This window comes from Podarcis bocagei (genome assembly GCF_964188305.1).
Source record: "Podarcis bocagei genome assembly, chromosome: 9".
In the NCBI taxonomy this organism is placed as follows: Eukaryota; Metazoa; Chordata; class Lepidosauria; order Squamata; family Lacertidae; genus Podarcis; species Podarcis bocagei.
In genome coordinates this window covers 2,101,163-2,122,916 of record NC_138134.1, presented here as the reverse complement: position 1 = coordinate 2,122,916, position 21,754 = coordinate 2,101,163, and the positions used below count along the sequence as shown (strand labels likewise).

At 44.7% G+C, this 21,754-nt stretch overlaps 1 protein-coding gene across 10 annotated transcripts in view; it reads left to right on the top strand.

The window, feature by feature from the left end:
• HMG20A (high mobility group 20A) overlaps positions 1 to 16,586 on the top strand; it is a 62,673-nt gene extending 46,087 nt beyond the window's left edge. For 8 of the 10 annotated variants that reach the window (XM_081207884.1, XM_081207886.1, XM_081207888.1 and 5 more), the window contains 6 exons: positions 1,918 to 2,050; positions 7,327 to 7,358; positions 11,256 to 11,331; positions 12,373 to 12,588; positions 13,415 to 13,558; positions 15,853 to 16,586. In XM_081207884.1, coding sequence (XP_081064010.1) covers positions 1,918 to 2,050; positions 7,327 to 7,358; positions 11,256 to 11,331; positions 12,373 to 12,588; positions 13,415 to 13,551 — 594 coding nt within the window. In that variant the 3' untranslated portion in view covers positions 13,552 to 13,558; positions 15,853 to 16,586. The remainder of the gene's footprint in view (positions 1 to 1,917; positions 2,051 to 7,326; positions 7,359 to 11,255; positions 11,332 to 12,372; positions 12,589 to 13,414; positions 13,559 to 15,852) is intronic. The other 2 variants (XM_081207882.1, XM_081207881.1) reach the window with 2 other exon arrangements.
• The last annotated feature ends 5,168 nt before the right edge of the window (positions 16,587 to 21,754 follow it).

The window sequence follows — 21,754 nt, the reverse complement described above, 5'->3', positions numbered from 1 at the left end:
GCCTCGTAGTCTCTTTTGATCTTCTGGAGGCTATTGCTTGCAGTGTCATTGGTTCCCACATGAACCAAGAGGAAGAGGTATTTGTCAGTGGGTTTTATGATTCCTTGCAGTCGTTCAGTTACATCTTGGATCTTAGCCCCGGGGAGACAGCACACCTCCCGAGACATCTTGTCAGGCCCACAGATCACTGCTTCTGTTCCCCTCAGTAGGGAATCCCCTATCACCACTACATGCCTCCTCTTATGTTTGGTCGGGGTTCTTCCGTGAGCTGTCCGTTCCAAGGTCGCCTGCACATTCCCTGAGGACTGACTTTGCTGCTCGTCTTCATATACCTGATTGACTGTAATGAGGGAGAGATCCTCAAATGGAGTCTGTTCTTCGTCTTCAATGCTAGGGGAGAGGACTTCAAAGCGATTGTGTATTTCTAAACAATCAGAGCGAACCCTGGGCCTCCTACTTCTTTGAGTCACGTTTCTCCATATATCTGGCACCTGTGTTGGTGAACTAGCCTCCTTCTCAGGGGTGTCCCCTGTCTCCTCCTTGGTGGAGACGGTGTTCTCTGTTGCTTCCAAGAAGAGCTCCAGCTCTCTAATTCTTTGGAGTGTAGCTACACGTTCCTCCAGTTGCTGGACTTTGTCTTCTAAGAGGGCAATCAACATACAATTGCTGCAGGTAAAGCTGCCTGCAACCTTTGGCAAGATGGCAAACATTGCGCAGGACCCGCAGGCGACTGCAGCTGTTCCCTCACCCTCCATCTTGAAAAGGTGCCGTTGGGGGTGGCTACAGTGGTCCTCCATCTTAAAAAGCGTGAAGACAGCAGAAATAACCCCCCCAAAAAAAACCCAGGTCTCCCCCAACAAACTTTTGAGACTAGCTCCCCTAAATCTAAAAGATGCATCCTGCCTCTTGATTTTGAAGATAGTGATAGCCATGGTAATTAGCCACTGATTGCTTATTCAAAATGGGGGTATCCTGTAGGCTTACATAAAAGCATTGTGATATTGGCGTATGCGTATGAGGGTTACCCCAGGGCCTCCAGCACCAGAATCTCTTGTATTGCATCTTGTATACAGATATGTGCAGTCACTCTGGCCCTCCACAATTATTTGCCTCTCTAGAATAAGTAAAACTGCCCATACTCTTCTCATTCACCACCAGTTTCTAGATAAGGCTATAAAGTAGAATAAGAGGAGAGGCCTGGAGCAAATTTAAAAACGAATTGAAAAGGAGGGAAGAGAAGCCTTTATGGAAAAGGGCACAATCGTCTCCATGCTAGCTTGTGTCTACTGTTTAAGTTCTTTACACATTGACAGCTCCCTTTGAAGTCTTCTGCAACCAAGCTCCGTTCATTAAGCAAATGTGACAGAATGCTCCAGGCAACATTTGATATGATTTCTTTAGAACTATATTCAAGCTCATCACTGTTATGAAAGCTAAAACTCTGGATTTGATTCATCCCATACGGATACAAGGGTGATGTGATTTGTGCATGTGAAGTTAAACTTGAGATGCAATCTCCTTGTCTTTTCCATTTATAGCCCACCCCATTGCAAGGGTTCAAGGCAGGGACCCATTACAATATAGGTGGACTCACATTGGTTTGTCTTGGCTTAACTCTGGCAAGTAAGTGCCACTTCAGATTGGATGGTTTTATGTATTCAGAAAAGCATAAAGTGGACATATCCAGAGGATGGATGTTACACAGATGAGGAGTAGCCACAGAGATGCCTTTCTGTGTATCCTTGAATTTGGCATACAGAAGAAGGAAGCCTCAGCTGACCTTAACCTTTGGCATTCAGTTTCTCATTTACACTTGTCCGTTCTGCTTATTCAAAGACTGCAACAGAAGTTGACCTGCCTGGTTGACTTGCTTGGTGCACTGAAGCAGGGGACGAATGATCTGTTCTCTTATTGCAGCGCTACCTTGATGAAGCAGATAGGGATAAGGAACGTTACATGCGGGAGCTGGAGCAGTACCAGAAGACTGAGGCGTACAAAGTTTTCAGCAGGAAAGCACAGGACAGGCAGAAAGGCAAATCGCATCGACAAGGTACTGAACTATGGCATAGGAGTCCTTAAAAGTAACTCCTAGAACTGTTGACTAGTCTGTCTATTTTGTTCTCATTTAACAGGTATTGAATAATGGTTTGCAGCAGGTCACGGCCACTCCATTTAACTTGTTCTCCCTTCCTTGCTTTGAGCACAGTATGTACCTGCAATGTGGATGAATGTATTACTGTATTGGTCCAAATATAAGCTGCCCTTTTCCCCCAAATTCCGACCATGAAAAATTAAAGTGCGGCTTGTGTTCGCGACCTTACACTATCACTGCTGAAACAGCTGCCCCGGAGGGGGGTCGGGGGGGGGGACAAGGGCGCCCATCCTGACCATGGCTCCCAAGCCTCCCCTGAACTGCTGGGACAAAGGTGGGGAGGCCTCCAGCAAAGCGGGCGCGGCTCCCTCTCCCCAGAGAGCAGCCTGGGAGCGTGGGGCAACAGTGCGACGCCCACCCGCCGCTCCCAAGTTTGCCCCCAAGCACAGGTCAGTTGCAGACCATGGGACTTGCCCTGAAGCCAACACAAGTATTTTAAGCACAACATTTTTTCGTGTTTTGAAGGCACAAATATCTCTGTTGTTCACTGTGAATGTAGCCCTAACGTTTTGGCCTGACCATAGGTTGTGAAGCAGTGATGGGTGACCCCCACCTCCTCAAACAGGGTTGGATCAGAAATAAGCCATGCTATTCCCCATCCCGTCTGTAAAAGTGAAAAATAACTTGGCTTGTTTTTGAGCCAATCTGAATTTGGACTGGAGGCCAGCAGCAGCCCTAAACTCCAAGATTCCATCCCTTATCTCCCCATAAGCCTCCTTGCTTGCCCCCTGTTCCTCTAAATACTCCCCTTCCTCCCTTCCCTCCCTCCCACCCACCCACCCGCTAAACCCCTTTTTCCTGCCCCACATGCCTGGCTGCTGCTGACACTCTTTAATTTTTTTTGGGGGGGGGGGACAGGAACAGGGAAGCACCACCTCCTTCTGGTGCCACATCCAAGAAGCCCACAGGGAAACTATTGAAATACCCCTTGGGAGAAACTGCATTTCCCAGGACTGACTTAGGGACACATTTGCAGTGGTACCTCGGGTTAAGAACTTAATTCGTTCTGGAGGTCCGTTTTTAACCTGAGTGATCATGCTCTTCTGAAGTTTACTATACAGCGGAAAGGAGCAGCCAAGCATACTAGGACTCAATTTCTTGACTTTAAGAAAGCCGACTTCATAAAACTTAGGGAAGTGCTGGGTGAGATCCCATGGACAGTAATACTAAAAGGAAAGGGAGTTCATGATGGCTGGGAGTTTGTTAAGAGGGAGATAGTAAAAGCACAACGTCAGGCAATACCAATGAGAGGGAAACATGGAAGGTGCCTAAAGAAGCCAGGGTGGCTATCTAAAGAACTTTTAACTGAGTTAAGATTAAAAAAGGATGTGTACAAAAAATGGAAAAGGGGGGAAACCACCAAAGAGGAATTCAAACAAATAGCCAGCACGTGTAGACACAAAGTCAGAAAAGCTAAAGCACAGAATGAACTCAGGCTTGCTAGAGAGGTTAAAAGCAACGAAAAAGGCTTTTATGGGTATGTTCGTAGCAAAAGGAAGAACAAAGAAACAGTGGGGTCACTCAGAGGAGAAGATGGTGAAATGCAAACATGGGACACAGAAAGGGCTGAACTCCTCAATGCCTTCTTTGCCTCAGTCTTCTCCGATAAAGAAAACAATGCCCGACCTGAAGAATTTGGAGCAAATGATTCAGCAGAGGAAACACAGCCCAGAATAACTAAGGAGATAGTACAAGAATACTTGGCTAGTTTAGATGTATTCAAGTCTCCAGGGCCAGATGAACTGCATCCAAGAGTATTAAAAGAACTGGCAGATGTGATCTCAGAACCACTGGCAGTCATCTTTGAGAATTCCTGGAGAACAGGCGAAATCCCGGCAGACTGGAGGAGGGCAAATGTTGTCCCTATTTTCAAAAAGGGGAAAAGAGAGGACCCAAATAATTACCGCCCAGTCAGTCTGACATCAATACCAGGGAAGAGTCTGGAGCAGATCATTAAGCAAACAGTCTGTGAGCACCTAGAAAGGAATGCTGTGATTACCAATAGTCAGCATGGATTTCTGAAAAATAAGTCATGTCAGACTAACCTGATCTCGTTTTTTGACAGAATTACAAGCCTGGTAGATGAAGGGAACTCAGTGGATATAGCCTACCTTGATTTCAGTAAGGCATTTGACAAGGTGCCCCATGATATTCTTGTAAAGAAGCTGGTAAAATGCGGTCTTTACTCTGCTACCACTCAGTGGATTTGTAACTGGCTGACTGACCGAACCCAAAGGGTGCTCATCAATGGTTCCTCTTCATCCTGGAGAAGAGTGACTAGTGGGGTGCCACAGGGTTCTGTCTTGGGCCCGGTCTTATTCAACATCTTTATCAACGACTTGGATGATGGACTCAAGGGCATCCTGATCAAATTTGCAGATGACACCAAACTGGGAGGGGTGGCTAACACCCCAGAGGACAGGATCACACTTCAAAACGACCTTGACAGATTAGAAAACTGGGCCAAAACAAACAAGATGAATTTTAACAGGGAGAAATGTAAAGTATTGCACTTGGGTAAAAAAAATGAGAGGCACAAATACAAGATGGGTGACACCTGGCTTGAGAGCAGTACATGTGAAAAGGATCTAGGAGTCTTGGTTGACCACAAACTTGACATGAGCCAACAGTGTGACGCGGCAGCTAAAAAAGCCAATGCAATTCTGGGCCTCATCAATAGGAGTATAGCATCTAGATCAAGGGACGTAATAGTGCCACTGTATTCTGCTCTGGTCAGACCTCACCTGGAGTACTGTGTCCAGTTCTGGGCACCACAGTTCAAGAAGGATACTGACAAACTGGAACGTGTCCCGAGGAGGGCAACCAAAATGGTCAAAGGCCTGGAAACGATGCCTTATGAGGAACGGCTAAGGGAGCTGGGCATGTTTAGCCTGGAGAAGAGGAGGTTAAGGGGGGATATGATAGCCATGTTCAAATATATAAAAGGATGTCACATAGAGGAGGGAGAAAGGTTGTTTTCTGCTGCTCCAGAGAAGCGGACACGGAGCAATGGAGCCAAACTACAAGAAGGAAGATTCCACCTAAACATTAGGAAGAACTTCCTGACAGTAAGAGCTGTTTGACAGTGGAATTTGCTGCCAAGGAGTGTGGTGGAGTCTCCTACTTTGGAGGTCTTTAAGCAGAGGCTTGACAACCATATGTCAGGAGTGCTCTGATGGTGTTTCCTGCGTGGCAGGGGGTTGGACTCGATGGCCCTTGTGGTCTCTTCCAACTCTATGATTCTATGATTCTGTTCATAACCTGAAGCACCACTTTAGGTAATGGTGCCTCCCGATACCACCGCGCCGCCGCCGCCCGATTTCTGTTCTCATCCTGAAGCAAAGTTCTTAACTTGAGGTACTATTTCTGGGTTAGCGGAGTCTGTAACCTGAAGCGTCTGTAAACCGAGGTACCACTGTATTTGGGTATTCTCTCTCTCCCCCCCCCCCAATTTTAAAGGTGCCGCTTATATTCGGGTACGGCTTATATTCGGGCCAATATGGTACTTACAGTGGTGCCTCGCAAGACGAAATTAATTCGTTCTGCGAGTTTTTTCGTCTTGCGAATTTTTCGTCTTGCGAAGCACGGTCAAGTCGCAACTGCACCTCTTCAAGCGGTTTTAAGAAAAAGGAAACAAACTTGCAAGACGTTTTCGTCTTGCGAAGCAAGCCCATAGGGAAATTCGTCTTGCGAAGCAACTCAAAAAACGAAAAACTATTTCGTCTTGCGAGTTTTTCGTCTTCCGAGGCATTCGTCTTGCGAGGTACCACTGTATCTATAACGAAGAGTCTTGTGCAACAGATTAACATGGACACCACTTTGGAAATCATTTTATATGTCATTTGTACCCTCTTTCTCCCCGCCATCTCCCAAACCAACTTCTCATGCCCTGTATGTCTTGCTAGCAGCAGGTATGCAGGGGGAGACTGGAATTCCTTAAACATTGCACAGGTACTCCAACTCCCTTTTAAAAGCAAGGGAGGAAAGAGTTTCCCTGACTTGTAGCAGGTAAATATAAACAGATGAACTCCTATAGCAGGGGTAGGCAACCTAAGGCCCGGGGGCCGGATGCGACCCAATCGCCTTCTTACTCCGGCCCGTGGACAGTCCAGGAATCGGCGTGTTTTTACATGAGTAGAATGGGTGCTTTTATTTAAAATGCATCTCTGGCTTATTTGTGGGGCATAGGAATTCATTCATTTTTATTTTTTTTCAAAATATAGTCCGGCCCACCACATGGTCTGAGGGATGGTGGACTGGCCCACGGCTGAAAAAGATTGCTGACCCCTGTCCTATAGACTAATTTTACTCTGGAGGTGATAGACAGCTCCAAATCCACAAAAACTCAGGTGCAGCCACTCTGCTCCTCTTAAAGATAGTCACTTAAAGACTGGTTGCTTCTGGAATCTTTTGTTGGCCCTGACATTGGGTGTCCTAGTTCCCATGATCTAGAGGCACAAATGTATGTTTGAATGCATTGCCTCCTCAGGGGCCTGGACAATATATAGACCTGTTGTTTTATTATTAGTATTAGCAATACAGTGGTGCCTCGCAAGACGAAATTAATTCGTCCCACGAGTTTTTTCGTCTAGCGAATTTTTCGTCTTGCGAAGCACGTGTCGGGAAAGTTTTGGAAAACTTCAAAAATCACCAAAGTCTTCAAAAACCTCAAAAAAGGCTACCACACCGCGTTCTATGAGTTGCTCCTCGAAGTCAAGTCGCAACTGTATTAACAGTGTTAAGAAAAAGGAAACAAACTTGCAAGACGTTTTCGTCTTGCGAAGCAAGCCCATAGGGAAATTCGTCTTGCGAAGCAGCTCAAAAAACAAAAAACTCTTTCGTCTAGTGAGTTTTTCGTCTTGCGAGGCACCACTGTAGTATTCGTGTTAGTATTACTATTACTGCTACCTGCTCTCTTCACCCCAAGGTCCCAGGGTGGGCTCCACAATATTTAAACACAATTTTTAAAACAGTTTAAAACAAAACTTTGTCTCTGCCTATCACAGCAATGGTCATTTTTTTAAAAAGTTACAAATAACATGGAATAAGCATTCTCATAGGGATATATAGTGTAACTAGGAAAGGAATTACGGGATGTGTCTCAAAGTTACTCAAGAAATTGTTTCCCTCTTTCAAAATTCATTTTGCTTCTCTTTTTGTTCTGTTTTCCCCAGAAGGAGCACGACAGGCTGCCCATGACCATGAGGTAAATTTGCTCAGACAGCCAAGCCTGACTTTTAAATAATACAGTAGTTTACGTTTGGCCAGGGGTGGGGTGACATGATCCAAGTGTGAATTGTGTGGTGCTGATCAGGGAACAAAGGGAAATAAAGCCATGATCTCAGCATACGTGATTTCTTTGTTTCCTTGGGAGTACTTTTTCTGGAGTGCTGTTCTTATCACAGTACTCTTACCAACAAGCTAGGTAGACTGTTTTCTATCCCAAGGTGCTCCTGTATGCAGTCTCCCAAAGCCAACTTGCTCCATTTCATTGGCCTATGTAAGTAAAGCTCTCAAACAATTTCAGCAGCCTGAGTTCACTTCTAGCGGAGATGTTAATAAGGTGTAGCTTTTTCATGCATACATAAAAAAAAAAAAATCCTGTTCCTGTTGATCTTAATGGTATTGTCCCAGGCAAGCACTTGGATTGTTTAGGGCAGGCTGACAATTTTCAGTCACCTATTTTGTAATGGGTAGGTAGGTGGCTTGAAAGAGCACTGATGTTGATTTAAAAATTGTTATCTGACTGGGAGTAATACAAAATCGGAAATGATAATGAAAATTTCAAGATAGGCTTTGCTGACATTTTCTGTGTTTGTTACTCCTCCCTGCCCACTCCACCCCACCTCCCAATTATTTCTCTGCTAGTGTCATCAGGTTTGGGATAATTTGTGGAACCTGAACACTGGGGCCTATTCTAGCAGTTCAGAGAATTATTTTCCAGACTGACACTTGGTACAAACGTCCCTCTGTCTCATTTTAAGGATAATGAAAGAAGCATTGGTTTTGTGTTTCTCTTCTAATTTATGATAAATGACACTAAGCCTGAACAAATTAGTCCTTTGCAATGAAGTGGTAATCAAATCCGTATGATTTTAATCCCAGGAGTGAGCCTTAGAGTGGTTTAAGTACATAGAAGCCCCCAAGAGGATCCTTTACATGCTGGGGTAATGCACTTGATAGGGGAAGAGTGCTGATGGTTTTCATTACCACTCTTCCGTTAAGCAGAATTTTTCTGCCTTTTAGAGACTGAGCAATTTTGCTTAATTGCTTAAATGCTTGGGGGTTGGGAGATTGTATTTAGAGAATTTCTACCCTGGGGACAGCAGTTATAATGCCCAGAGTGTCTTCTTCCAGTCTGAAGGAGGAGTTATTTGTGATTCTTTCCCAAGGTTTAGTGCCAGATTTCCTTGGGAGTTCCTCAGGACTGACTTTCATCATATTTCTCCTTTAGGCTAATACTCATTTTGCATCCTCCTTCTTAATGTCATTTCTGCAGCATGTTGAGAGGCTGATGCTATTTTATTATGGTGTTTTGTTTTTTACTATCAGTCTGTTTGAATTATTTATATGGAGATCATTATATACAGTGATGTGTTGTTGACATGTTGATATATTTGGTTGCTTTTGTCATGCTATACTATGAATTGCTTTGAGCGTAATATATCCAGAAAAGCAGTATACAAAGGCTGCAGTCAGATGTCACAATAAACAGTGGGAATGAGGATAGGTGAGTCTAGGGCTCACAACCACCACCCACTTCCCTCTTCTATTGCAGCATGACTTTTGATGACCGTTTCAGATAACCATAGCTTAGTATTACATTGAAACCATAAACTATGGTTTATCCTGACAGTAGCTTATTAACTCAGTTTGAAATGGAGTTGTTTCAAACTATAGATAAGGTTAGTTGCGGTTTGTTGGATTTGGCCGACACAGCAAGTTGTGGTTAAGCAGGGAGGCAGGGAGACTTGTGGTTCCCAGTATATTGTTGGACTTGCAGCTGCCATCAGTCCCAGCCATCATGGTCAATGGTCAGCGTTGGTGGGAGTTATAGTCCTGCCACATCTGAAGGGCTACAGTTTGCTGTGATGAATCTAGTGCAGTCGAAATGACTGTGACTTAGTGGCCCCTCCCAAAGGGTTGTCCTTTCCCCTGCTCCAGTATTGAATCCAAGTGGGGAAAAGAGGCTGTCCAATTGTGGTTGGGACCTTCCCGATTTGAGGGGAGATGCTGTCCCCTGCGCACTCAATGAGGGTTTCCCAAAGTATCCTCTTGAATGCTGATGAGCATATGTAACTGCCTTGTGCAGTTGTTATGTACAGTTAACACACAAGGATTTTTTGATTATTATTTTTTAAGAGCTTCTTGCTGCTAGAAATGTCTGGATTTGGCAGATGGTGGGAGTGATACCGGAAACATTTTTGACATCCTGTTGCTTCCTCCTGATTTCCTTTTCTCCTTCTCCCCCTCATATGTCTGCCTGTGTCTGCATTCCCAACTGCCTTTATACTACATAAGGAGTGCCAGCTTTCTTTATTAGAAGATACAGCAGCTGTCTTGCAGTTTGCTCAGGCAAACACACAAAGAGTTTTCTGAAGTTCCATCGAGCCGTTGTCTATCTTGGCTGTCTGCCAAATGGCTCTCCGTTAACTCTGCCAAGCCCCCTTTTATGAGGCATACACTGATGTGAAGTACTGAGCTTTAACTGCCAGAATTCCCTTGTAGGCTCTTAACCACTTAGCTTTCTTGCTTGGCCCCAAATCATGTTTGACACATCATTTAAAGCCTAAGGTGTTCAAAAACAAAAGGCCACGATGATGGTGAAAACAGGAGAGCGGCATTTTCTACTTGGCATATGTGGGCAAGGTCACGATCTAGTTAACCACATCCCCCAGCCTCTGCAAAAAGCAGAGCTAATAGCGGCTTCAATAGACAGTTTGGTTTGGGAAGAAATGTGGCAGGTGTAAAATGTAAACTCTGCTCCAATCAAATGGGAAACCCTAGGCCTTGGTGCTGTAGATTTAGCTGGGAGGAAAGCGCATTAAGAGATTTGATCACTGTTCTGCTACATTATGGTTGCTTTGGCTTCTAGGCTCCCATTTTTTTGTTGCTTGCCAGTGATGAACTGACACAGATGATGTTACCATGAGTAAATACAAGAGCTTTCCTTGGAAGAAGGGCCTCTGATGCAGAGGATTGCCTCACTCCCCTTCCTGGCTTGCATTCTTCTCACATGTGCACATACCCAGATTGCTTCTAGACCCAGCTGGGACAATAAAGCCACCTTAATAGCTCTTGCCAGCATATAATTCTAAGCAACACTTTGGAGCCAACATTTTGCTTTGCTCTTCACCTGCCAGAGATGTGATGTAGGAGCGAATGCCCTCCCCTTGTGGCGCCGTTGAACTGAGCCTATGGGTTACAGTGGCATAAGGAAATCTGGCTGATTCTCATCCTTAAGTAACTTTCATCACGTGAACATGGGAAATGTGAAGTAGGAAGTGGGTCAAGAGTGAGTGCTGTGCCATCCTAAGTTCTGTATCATTTGCATGCCCCCATTAATATCCATAACTGAAAATGGTCTCTTTAGTGCTTCCTTTGGTGGAGATGAGTGTTTCGCAAATGTGCAGCACAATCCTTAGCATGTTTACTTTGAAGCATCCCCATTTTGTGAAATGGGACTTATTCCTGGGTAACACAGCTTCAACTTTTCAGCTGAGTGTTAACCTCTGAGGCCCTTAATAGACAAAATGAAGAAACCACTGCAAAAATGCCCGTTGCCTTCACTTAATGTCAGCTGCTAAAAAGTCATTCCTTGTTCCTCTAGGGAAGCTTTAAGGTTTTTGAAGCTCCATGCAATAGCCAATTTCACTAGGAAATTCACTTGAATCCGTGTTTTTTCCTGTTCCTTAAGACTGCACCCTGAGGCATTGTCTCTTATTAGAGATCTTAGTATCTCATCCTATCTTGAGAATGTCCTAAAACTTGTTCAGGGAGAGGTGCTTATTGAAATCCTCACTTGCTATTACCTTCAGCATATCTGTCTGTTGTTATGCTGAGAAATCATCAAGATTTGTGTACCATTCTTCTCTGTATGCAGAAGGAAGCTGATACAAAGGAGAGGTCCGTTTTTGATATTCCAATCTTCACGGAGGAGTTCCTGAACCACAGTAAAGGTGAGCAGAATACAAGACATGTGTCCCCATTCCACCCACCCAATAACTGGCAGAGTTGAGCAAAGGGTATTTTACACGTTGCTCTGTGCAGTGTTTTGTTTTGTGACAACATTATGCGCATCTACTCAAGTAAGTCCCCTTGAGTTTATTTCTCCCATGTGCATATAGAATTTCAGCCTTAGTCACTTTGAGGCGGGACTGTTGTGGGACAAAGAGGAGGGATAGAAGTATTTTAATTAAAGAAGCAAATTTGAAGTCTAAAATTAGTTAGCTACCATTCAGCTTCAAGACTGAAAAAAATATAACTTCTTTTATACTAATGCTCTCTTGGGCTCAAGGTGTAGAGTTTGTTCTGATTTTTTGTATATCCCAGTCCTGTTCAAAAAGAGATCACCCCTTTGTTGTTCCCGTATTAGACTTATTGGTTCTTTTACCAGATCAGCCAGTCTTCGGAGCCCCTTTCACCCCCATCTTCTCCTCCATGAAAGCAGCTGTGAACTCCTGGTGCTAACCAAAATCTGCAGCGAGAGAGTTTCCCCTTGGATTTTGCAGCCATGCCTGGCTTGGAATGTCATTCCATTTGATGCAGTGGCAGCAGACACTTGTACTAGCAAGATCTGGAGATATTCCCTGGGCAGCCTATCCTTTTAGTTATATCAAGGTGAAAATAATTTTCAGAGAATGGGGAGAATTTTATTAATCAAGCAGATGCTAGGGGCTTTTCTTCTGAAATTCAGTGGCAAAGAGGATTTGAGTTGTTTGTGCTCTTTGTCAAAAGAGGTCTCTAAAGTACCTTGGCATATGCCTGTTGGAAGAGTGGCTGTGGCTGACTTACTTCGCCATCAAATACGTTCCAGGTCTTGATTTTCTCCCCCTTTCCCTTGCCCCCTTCAGTTTAATCCTTATATACCTGCTTGTTGTTTATTTCGCTTCCCTTATTGGATATTACCAGATATTCTCCATAGCCAACTGTTGGACAGAAGGGCTTGCTTATGATCTCCCCTCCCCTTGTCATCTGTTTCTCCGGTGGGGGGTTGACAGCACGGGAAGCCGAGCTGCGCCAGCTGCGCAAGTCCAACATGGAGTTTGAGGAGAGGAATGCTGCCCTGCAGAAGCACGTGGAGAGCATGCGCACAGCGGTGGAGAAGCTGGAGGTGGATGTGGTGCAGGAGCGCAGCCGCAACACAGTCCTGCAGCAGCACCTGGAGACCTTGCGGCAGGCCCTCAGCAGCAGCTTTGCTGGAGTCCCTCTGCCAGGTGAAAACCCTTTCCAGAGCCTGCTCACCTCGGAGTTTGTAGCCCTTGGTTTGCTTCAGGGATTGCATGCTATATGTCCGGCTAGGGTGCTTTCGGATGTTCTAAATGTGGAGAGCTGCCCCCGCTCTCGTGTGTATGGTGTGAGCATGTGTGTGAGAGATAGTTTGAATTTTGAATTAGTTGTGCCATTCTGTTGCCCATGAGTACTTCAGAAGAGAGGCCTTCACTCTATGCCAGCTGAATGGAGGTGCCTGTTGGACCTTGAAGGCCTGTCAACAGTCATAGGAATGCAGCACAGCAGGGGCAGTTGCCTTCATTCAGGCTGGGGGCTGCATATAAAAGGGGGATTTGCCAAAGCACTAAAAGTGAGACGTGACCTTTTCCCTTTTTTTATTTTTAAGGACAAATTTGGGGAGGCCTCAGAGACCCACAAAAACCTTTTGGCACCCCAAATATCACATCAAGGGAGCCATGGGAGCAGTCAGTGATCATTTTAAAACTATTTTTTTAAAAAATGAAAACATCTGAGAAGTGACAGGTGGGAGGCACAGAAATCTCTTGTGAAGTCCTGATTTGACTTGTTGGCCATGGGTTAGTCCCTCCTGTGATACAGTGTGGTGAAGCAGTCCCTTTTGTCCTACTGTTGGCCAAATGCTGTATCCATGCAAGCAAACCACCTTCATCCCACATGCCTTGCACTGATGGAGCATTTGAGAATTCAAGTCCCGCCTGCAATTTGGCATAAGAGTGAAGCGTCAGTTCCTGCTGTAGCTACTGCAGTTAACACGCTGTTTTCTTTTTCCCTTCTCTCATCTACACCTTGCAGGAAGTGGAGAGATCCCCACAATGGACACCATTGATTCATACATGAATCGGCTGCACAACATCATCCTGTCAAACCCGCAGGATAATGAGAATCTTATAGCCACCGTCCGAGAAGTTGTAAACCGCCTTGAACGCTAGTGCCTGGGTGAGCCTTGCCAGGACTCTTTGCTCTTCCTAAGACTGAAGTGAAATGCCACTGGCTTCCAAGTTAGATTTCAGATCCCATAGACTTTGATGTCAGCATTCTGTATTTGGTGAAATCAAAGTCCAATAGTATTTAGTTGTCCAGCACAAATGCCACATTCACCACAATCACTGTTTCTGATATTCTGATATCTTACATTTTTCACAGTTACACTTCCATATACAAGGGCGTATTTAATAGGGTTGCTAAGGAGACAAATCAAGTCTCCCCACCATGGTATATTTCCTGTTAGCAGTGTTTATCAGCTCTTGTATGCAGCTGTACTTTAAGAAAAGAAGCAGAAGCACTAGCTTGACCTTTTTGTTTTAAACCTGCAAGGCTAAGTTCCTGAGCCATTATTCTGAATTGCCAGCATGAAACCAAATGGCATTTTGATTCAGTGGATTCTGAGCGGAGGTCCATTTGTGCCATGGGAAGCCAGAGGTCCTCAACCCTTTCTGGTCCTGACCTTTTGTGATAATTGCATAGTGCAGTTAATTGCGTGATTCCCGTTTCAGCTTAGCTTAAGTAAAAAGGCCATTGCCCTTCCCTCAAGCAGCCAGATGGAACAGACGAGCATTCCAAGTCATGTCTTCTCCCTGCAGGGTTTAGAAGAAGCACTTTTGCCGCTGTTTTATGAAAGGGAACAGCTTGCGGACACAAGTCTGGGATTTTTCTGCGGCTCATCAGCCTTCTTGTTTTAACAGGGCATTTTCTGTTAGGATGCCTGTAAGCTGGAAAGGAGAGGCTTGGGGAATTGACAGGTGGGAGGCTGTTTGTCTGCGACAGAATGTGGCAGTCAGTGAAGAGGTCTCCCTTTAGGCAGATATTGGAAGGGCACCTCAGGCCCAGAGCCAGATGCTTCCCATTCAGCACACCTTGCAGCAGAGCCTGGCTCGAAGCTTCAGATGTTAAGACAGTTAGCTGTATGCAGTTGTCTCTGCTGTTGTGAGTGACCCCAGGAGAGTTATCAACATTATTTGTGGCATCAAAATGGAAATGTGTTCTGCTTCTGGAAAAAATTCAAATTTGAATCACTTGAAGCAACAGCCACAAAAAAACAACCACCACGCTTCTCCTCTTTCTCAATGTTCTGGTTAAGAAGGCATGTTCTCGTGTTCTCACTCCCTAAAAACAACATAGATAAGGCAATTAAAGTGTTAATTTCAGACTGAGTTAGTTATACAAATATGAACACTTAACTGCTGTTGATGTTCCAAGCACGGTTTGTAATTAGACATTCACTTGGCAAAATATTCATCAAACACGAGGAGGCTGTGAAGGCAAAGGATAGGAAATGTCAGGGTGGGGCCACCACTGAAAAGCAGTAAGTCCACGTAGCTTTTAATGCTCTTCCTGTGTGTCAGGTTGCATTAACTAGAAAAACCTTTTCCCTGTCAAATGTAGTTTTGGCACAGCTTTTAACCTGCGGGTAAGAAAAACGCAGAAATGCTTGGAACAAAATCAGTTATCACCTAATGATTCCTGGTGTATGAGATCAGAGACCATTGCCAAAACTTTACATCTCTGGCAAAAGATGCTCCACCCTTTTTTGTTAGGCTAACTGAAAACACACTAACTTTTAGATGGGAAAGGCTGTTAAGGAGCTTATAGATGGCTTGAAAGTAATGGGGTCCTTGTTTCGCATCTCAGTGGGACCTGGTCACTTGGATGCTATTTCACTCCTGCTTTCCCTTACAGCTCTCACCTCAAACTGTCACCCTAATGTTTTGATTCATATTATAAACACCAGAAATCGTTTTAAGTTTAACAGAACTGATCTTAATGTCACTTCAAAATGTCTATATTCTACAGAGGTACAAAAAAATAATTCACTACTGGGGCCAGAAACATTGTGACTTTGAATAAACCTCTTCCATACAGTTTTCGTATCCAGCTTGTCTTGAGTTGATGATGGCAGGGCAAATGGGCCTGGCAACCATGCTGGGCATTCCCATTGAAATCCTTTTCTCTTGGGCATAGCCCAAATTCCTGATCAAGTTGTCTTTAGGGAAGCTGGGGGGAAAGACTGAGCATGACAGTGGCTAATTGCAGCAATGCGGCTCATGCCCATTAGGAACTTCCACTGTGTTTCATGAAAGTCCTCCCTTTTAATCTCAGGTGTTTGGGATTATCACTGAAAATGCAATCCAGGACTGAATCCACCATTTCCAGAGACAAGTCCTAGTGTGAGCCTGACATATACAAACTTTTTCTAAATCTTGTCATCGTCGTCCCCTTTGTTTTATTTGCAGTTTCTTAGGCCCTGGATGTTTTTCTTAAAGGGATGAAACAAATGTGAGGAATGAGGGACATGCTGGGAATAAACCGAAGACACTCTGGTTCTTGCTTACTGGATGAGCATCTTCTGTGAGGACCCAGGAGCAGCCCCAGAGAAGATGACATCCCCTCTATCCAACTTCCAGAGCAAGCTTGCACTGCTGTGTGCCATTTCCTGTTATTTATCACCCGGCTGTGGGCACACTCTGGACTAGAAGATGCCATGATGATGCTTCCTTCTCTGTCAGGTCAAAGTTGTCTGTCTTTGGTAATACAAAGCTCTGGAATTTCTGTTGCCCAGGATCTGACAGAGTCTCTCTCTCCCCCCAGCGCAGTCCCACCCTGTTTCCCTGCACCTTTGTTGCATGTACTCTCTGCTCTGCTGGCCATCAAAGCCTCTCTTCCATTTGGTGAAAATGTCTGCAGACGTCTGTTAATTGCTAAAAAAAACCCTCTGTGATAATCCAGTAAAAAAAGAAAAGAAAAAGGACCATCAGCTTTCTTTTTTCTCCCGGCATTGTAAGTTCAAAACCTTCATGTTGGACTGAAACCTTCTTTGTAGTTTGTTACCTAGTTTGATGTTACATGGTAGTCTTGTGATTTAAATATCTCTTCTGAGCAACAGGAAATGGGCCTGAAGGAGAAATCACATGCCCTTCCCCTTCTGGTAATGTGTGGCCATCCCAAAGAAATAAACAATGTAAACAGGTCTCTTGCTATGGATTTTTACAGAGCTCTAGCAAAAACGAAAGTAAATAAAATGGGGATCTGGAGGCTACCATAAAGCAGGCATGGATAACCTCCGACCCACAGACTAAATTAGTCTTAGTAGGGCTCATAATTTGCCCTGCAGAGGCATTTTCTCTGCCATACACCTGACATCCTACACTGTCGAGAGTGGGGCAGTTAAAGACATGACTGCAAAGGAGCATTGGGGAGCCCTGAAGTTCACTTCTGAGTGTTCTTTGGCAGGGCTGATAGCGAGCTCCACTGGGATCTGCTGCACTCTGGAGTTCCTGTTCAGTAATCCATCTGATCCCTGCCAAAAGCAGGGCTTGAAGCTGGTGCCACTCAGCTGATCAGCGCTGACTGCAAGCCCTACTTTGGGGCAGGGATCTTCCTTTGTAGCAAACCCCTAGTTGCCTCTTTGAAGAGCTGCATTACATGCTTCAGCCAGTGGTAGAGGCCAGAGTGAATTATGTGGGTCACCCTAACCTAGAATCTCACTGTGTTCCATTGAGTCTGCACACATTTATGTCTCTACAAATGTGAAATGCTGCAGAGTCAATCAAGCAAGAACATGAGTATGTTTGGCCCAGATTCTAACACCTTGTGTGAAACCAGTGTAGACCACCCATGAAATAAGTTTCACCTGAGTTTGCTGTCCTATTACCTTGTTTACAGATAATCCTGTGAGCTGCTGAATTTCTGGATAGATCACATTTGGAGGAACGAGCTTAAGGACATTGGTGTGTTGCTAGCCAGGGATTCATTACAAAGACATGTATTGTGGATGCAAGGTCCTACAGTACTTTCAGCCAATAGATGAGGAAAAAACAGTGATTGCAGGGCTGACAAATGAATCCTTCCTCAAATGTGATTCCCCCCCCCCCCAATTTAATGCCTTCTATTGGTTTCTGCAAACACTGGTGTAACATCACAAAAGTGTACTGTTGGCATATGTTTAACTCTGATAAAATACTGCCTTTTGAATGTTTATCTGAGCTTTGTGTAAACCTGGTACCTCCTGACATCAATCTGATCTTGTGGCTTCAGCAGAAGGGCTGCTACAATGCTATTGATAGCAACTGTACAGTCTGAGTTGGTACCCCTTGATCACACAGCAGCTGTATTTTCATGCACCGACGGTGTGCAAAGAGTGCAGGAACAGTGGCAGCCCCTCCCAGAGAGTCCCTAGCAACTGTGCAGCTACACACAGATTGCAACACAATGCAGGACAATTCTCCTGGCAGCAATGTGTGGAAAACTCCCATTGACAGGAAGCAACAACAGCAGCAGGGTTAGCAACACTTGACCCTTTCCTTTCTCTCTCCTCTAGAGATAATAGCAAGGAAGGAAGGCCTTGGTCTTATATGAGGGAGCTGGCAGGCAGAATAAAAGTCCTGTTTCTAAGAGGTGTGTCCAAGTTTTCCATTGGGTAATAAAACCTTTCAAATTGTACTTTGAGCACAATTGGCATCTGTGAACATTTGAATAGAGATAACTTTTGTGATGGGAATGTCCTGGCAGAAGTGGACCAGTAAAACAGGATCAAACTAAAAGAGCAAAGGTCAAAACAAGTAATTGCTGCCCAGATGCAACAGTACAGTGGGAAGGTTTGCTGCAGTGGAAAATTGCAGAGGAACGTTTGAGGGATACTGCTGCTGACACTTTCCGCCCTATGGTTTAGTAGAGGGGGATAATAACAATAACAACAACAATAATAAATTTATTATTTATACCCTGCCCATCCGGCTGGGTTTCCCCAGCCACTCTGGGCAGCTTTCAACAGAACATTAAAAACAGAATAAAACTTCAAACATAAAAACTTCTCTAAACAGGGCTGCCTTCAGGTATCTTCTAAAAGTCTGGTAGTTGTTCTTCTCTTTGACATCTGGTGGGAGGGCTTTCCATAGGGCGGGTGCCACTACCGAGAAGGCCCTCTGCCTCAGTTTCTGGGATGAACGATGGGGGTGGAGATGCTCCTTCAGGTCTACTGGGCCAAGGCCATTTAGAGCTTTAAAGGTCAGCACCAACACTTTGAAAAATGCTTGGAAACGTACCGGGAGCCAATGTAGGTCTTTCAAGACTGGCGTTATATGGTCTTGGCGGCCACTCCCAGTCATCAGTCTAGCTGCCACATTCTGGATTAGTTGCAGTTTTCAGGTCACCTTCAAAGGTAGCCCCACATAGAGCTCATTGCAGTAGTCCAAGCAGGAGATAACCAGAGCATGCACCTCTCTGGCGAGACATACTGCGGGCAGGTAGGGTCTCAGCTGGCGTACCAGATGGAGCTGGGAGACAGCTGCCCTGACCTGCGCCTCCATGGACAGCTGTGAGTCCAAAATGACTCCCAGGCTGCGCACCTGGTCCTTCAGGGGCACAGTTACCCCATTCAAGACCAGGGAATCCCCCACACCAGCCCACTCCCTGTCCCCCAAAAACAGTACTTCTGTCTTGTCAGGATTCAACCTCAATCTGTTAGCCGCCATCCATCCTCCAACCGCCTCCAGGCACTCACACAGGACCTTCACTGGTTCTGATTTAAAAGAGAGGTAGAGCTGGGTATCATCCGCATACTGATGAACACCCAGCCCAAACCCAATCACAGTATATGACCAGCACAATGTCTTGCAAAGTCACAACTAGGAACTGGTGGATTGTTATTTCAAGTCTGTGTCACTTTTACATATATTCACTCATTAGTCTGTTCCATTCCATTAATCTGCAGGATTAGTTTTTTTTTTAATTGATTCAATTTTTCTGATCCACCAATTAGTCAGATTAGGTCAAATCATTAGAATTCATAAGGATCAAATCTCAACTGCCTAGGGACAGTGCCACATCTTGTTATTGGCTCTGGTGCAGGGGGGCTTTTTGGGATCCTGATCAGCAAAGATTAAAGTCCCTTTACTCAGAGAATAGCTGATCTATGAAATTTTAAAAGGTGATTAGACAAGCTTGTGGAGGAGAGGTCTATCCATATCTACTAATCATTAAGGCTATGCGCTGGATCCAGGATCAGGCCTGCCAGTCGCTGAGCACCAAGAGCAGCAGAGGGCTGCTGCTGTCAGGTCCTGCTGGCAAGCTGCTTCTGAGGGAAAGGAGGCTGGACTAGATTGTTGGGATACTGCCAGGGAGACAAAGTCCATCATGACTCCACGTCGCCTCCGGACATCCATCGATCTCCCGTAGACACGCAGTATCAGCAATTAGCGACACGAGCTCCAGAAATAGCTTGCCACATTCCAGAACTGATGCACGCTCTATCAGCAGGTAAGATGCACAGCGAAAGATGCACTAAGGAGAGCATTGTTTAAGTTTATTCAGCGTTGGTCAGAACAAAGAAAAAACATGACTGCCTCCTTCAGTGTCCAGGCACACACAGAGAGAGACAACAGCTCTATCAAAACAGAAAACATCCTGTGAACAGGAAATACGCAGACTCTGTGACTCACAAAGCCTGCTCCCTTTTAAGGTGGAACGGAAATATCCTAACATCCTCCCCCTTTCCGTGTAACCTGTAGTACCTGTGGTTCAACCCAATTGCAACCTCTGTACATAAACCTTAAGTTGTTCTCTGTTAACAACCTTAGACAACAGATCAGCAGGAATTTGATTTCCTGGCATGTAGGACACCTGAATGAGTCCTTTCTGAATACACTCTCTTGCACGATGTAGCTTAATCTGCAAGTACTTGGTTCTTTGCTTGCAACTCTCTGAGTTCAGCAAAGCCAAACAGGATCTATTGTCTTGATACACTTGTATAGGACATTTCACAGAAACACTGATGTCCTTAAACAGTTGCATCAACCATTCACAATCCATGAGTGAAAATGACAGTGCATTGAGTTCTGCTTCACAGGAACTTAGGCTTACTGTCGTCTGCTTTCTGCACAGCCAGTCAAACAGACAGTGGTTGTACATGTAGCATACTCCAGAAGTGCTAGTACCATCCGTGGTGTCACTTCCAAAACTTGCATCTGCAAAGATTTCAAGACCTCCAGTCTTCTGACTGGTGAACCTCAGCCTGTAGTGCAAAGTCCCTTTCAAATAGCGGGCTATGCGCTTCAGAGCTTTCCAATCCTGAACAGTAGGAATGTTAGCATGTCTGCTAAGCAGGTTAGTGCTTACAGCTATGTCAGGTCTTGAACATCTAGCAGTGAAATTCATCTTGCCTAGAATGCATCTGTACAGCGTAGTGTCAGAAAACGCTTCAGCAATACTATCTACCTGGTAACCTGTCACCATCGGTGTGTCTGCTGGGTTTGCATCAACCAAATTCTTTTTTTTTTATAAGATATTTTATTAAAGTTTTTAAAATATAACAGGAAAAGTGAAAAATAAAAATAAAAACATACAAAGTAAAAACAGTTAAAAACACATTAATTTTCATAACATCTTCCTTACGCTTATTTCCCCAGACCTCCTCGTACCTCCCTTTTTTGTATTCCAGTTCAATTTGTTAGTTCAGCAAATCCTTACCATCAAGCTTTTACCCATTTGTAAACCTTCCCCCCCCCTATCTCTTAAAGCATTACAGCAGGAAACCACTTATTTTCTATCCAACATCCTTCTAACATTCACTAATTTTACCATATTTCTGTAAATAGTCTTTGAATTTCTTCCAGTCATCTTTCACCGACTCTTCTCCCTGGTCTCGGATTTTGCCAGTCATTTCCGCCAATTCCATGTAATCAATCACCTTCATCTGCCATTCTTCCAGCGTGGGTAAATCTTCATAGAATCATAGAATCATAGAGTTGGAAGAGACCACAAGGGCCATCGAGTCCAACCCCCTGCCAAGCAGGAAACACCATCAGAGCACTCCTGACATATGGTTGTCAAGCCTCTGCTTAAAGACCTCCAAAGTAGGAGACTCCACCACACTCCTTGGCAGCAAATTCCACTGTCGAACAGCTCTTACTGTCAGGAAGTTCTTCCTAATGTTTAGGTGGAATCTTCTTTCTTGTAGTTTGGATCCATTGCTCCGTGTCCGCTTCTCTGGAGCAGCAGAAAACAACCTTTCTCCCTCCTCTATGTGACATCCTTTTATATATTTGAACATGGCTATCATATCAACCCTTAACCTCCTCTTCTCCAGGCTAAACATGCCCAGCTCCCTTAGCCGTTCCTCATAAGGCATCGTTTCCAGGC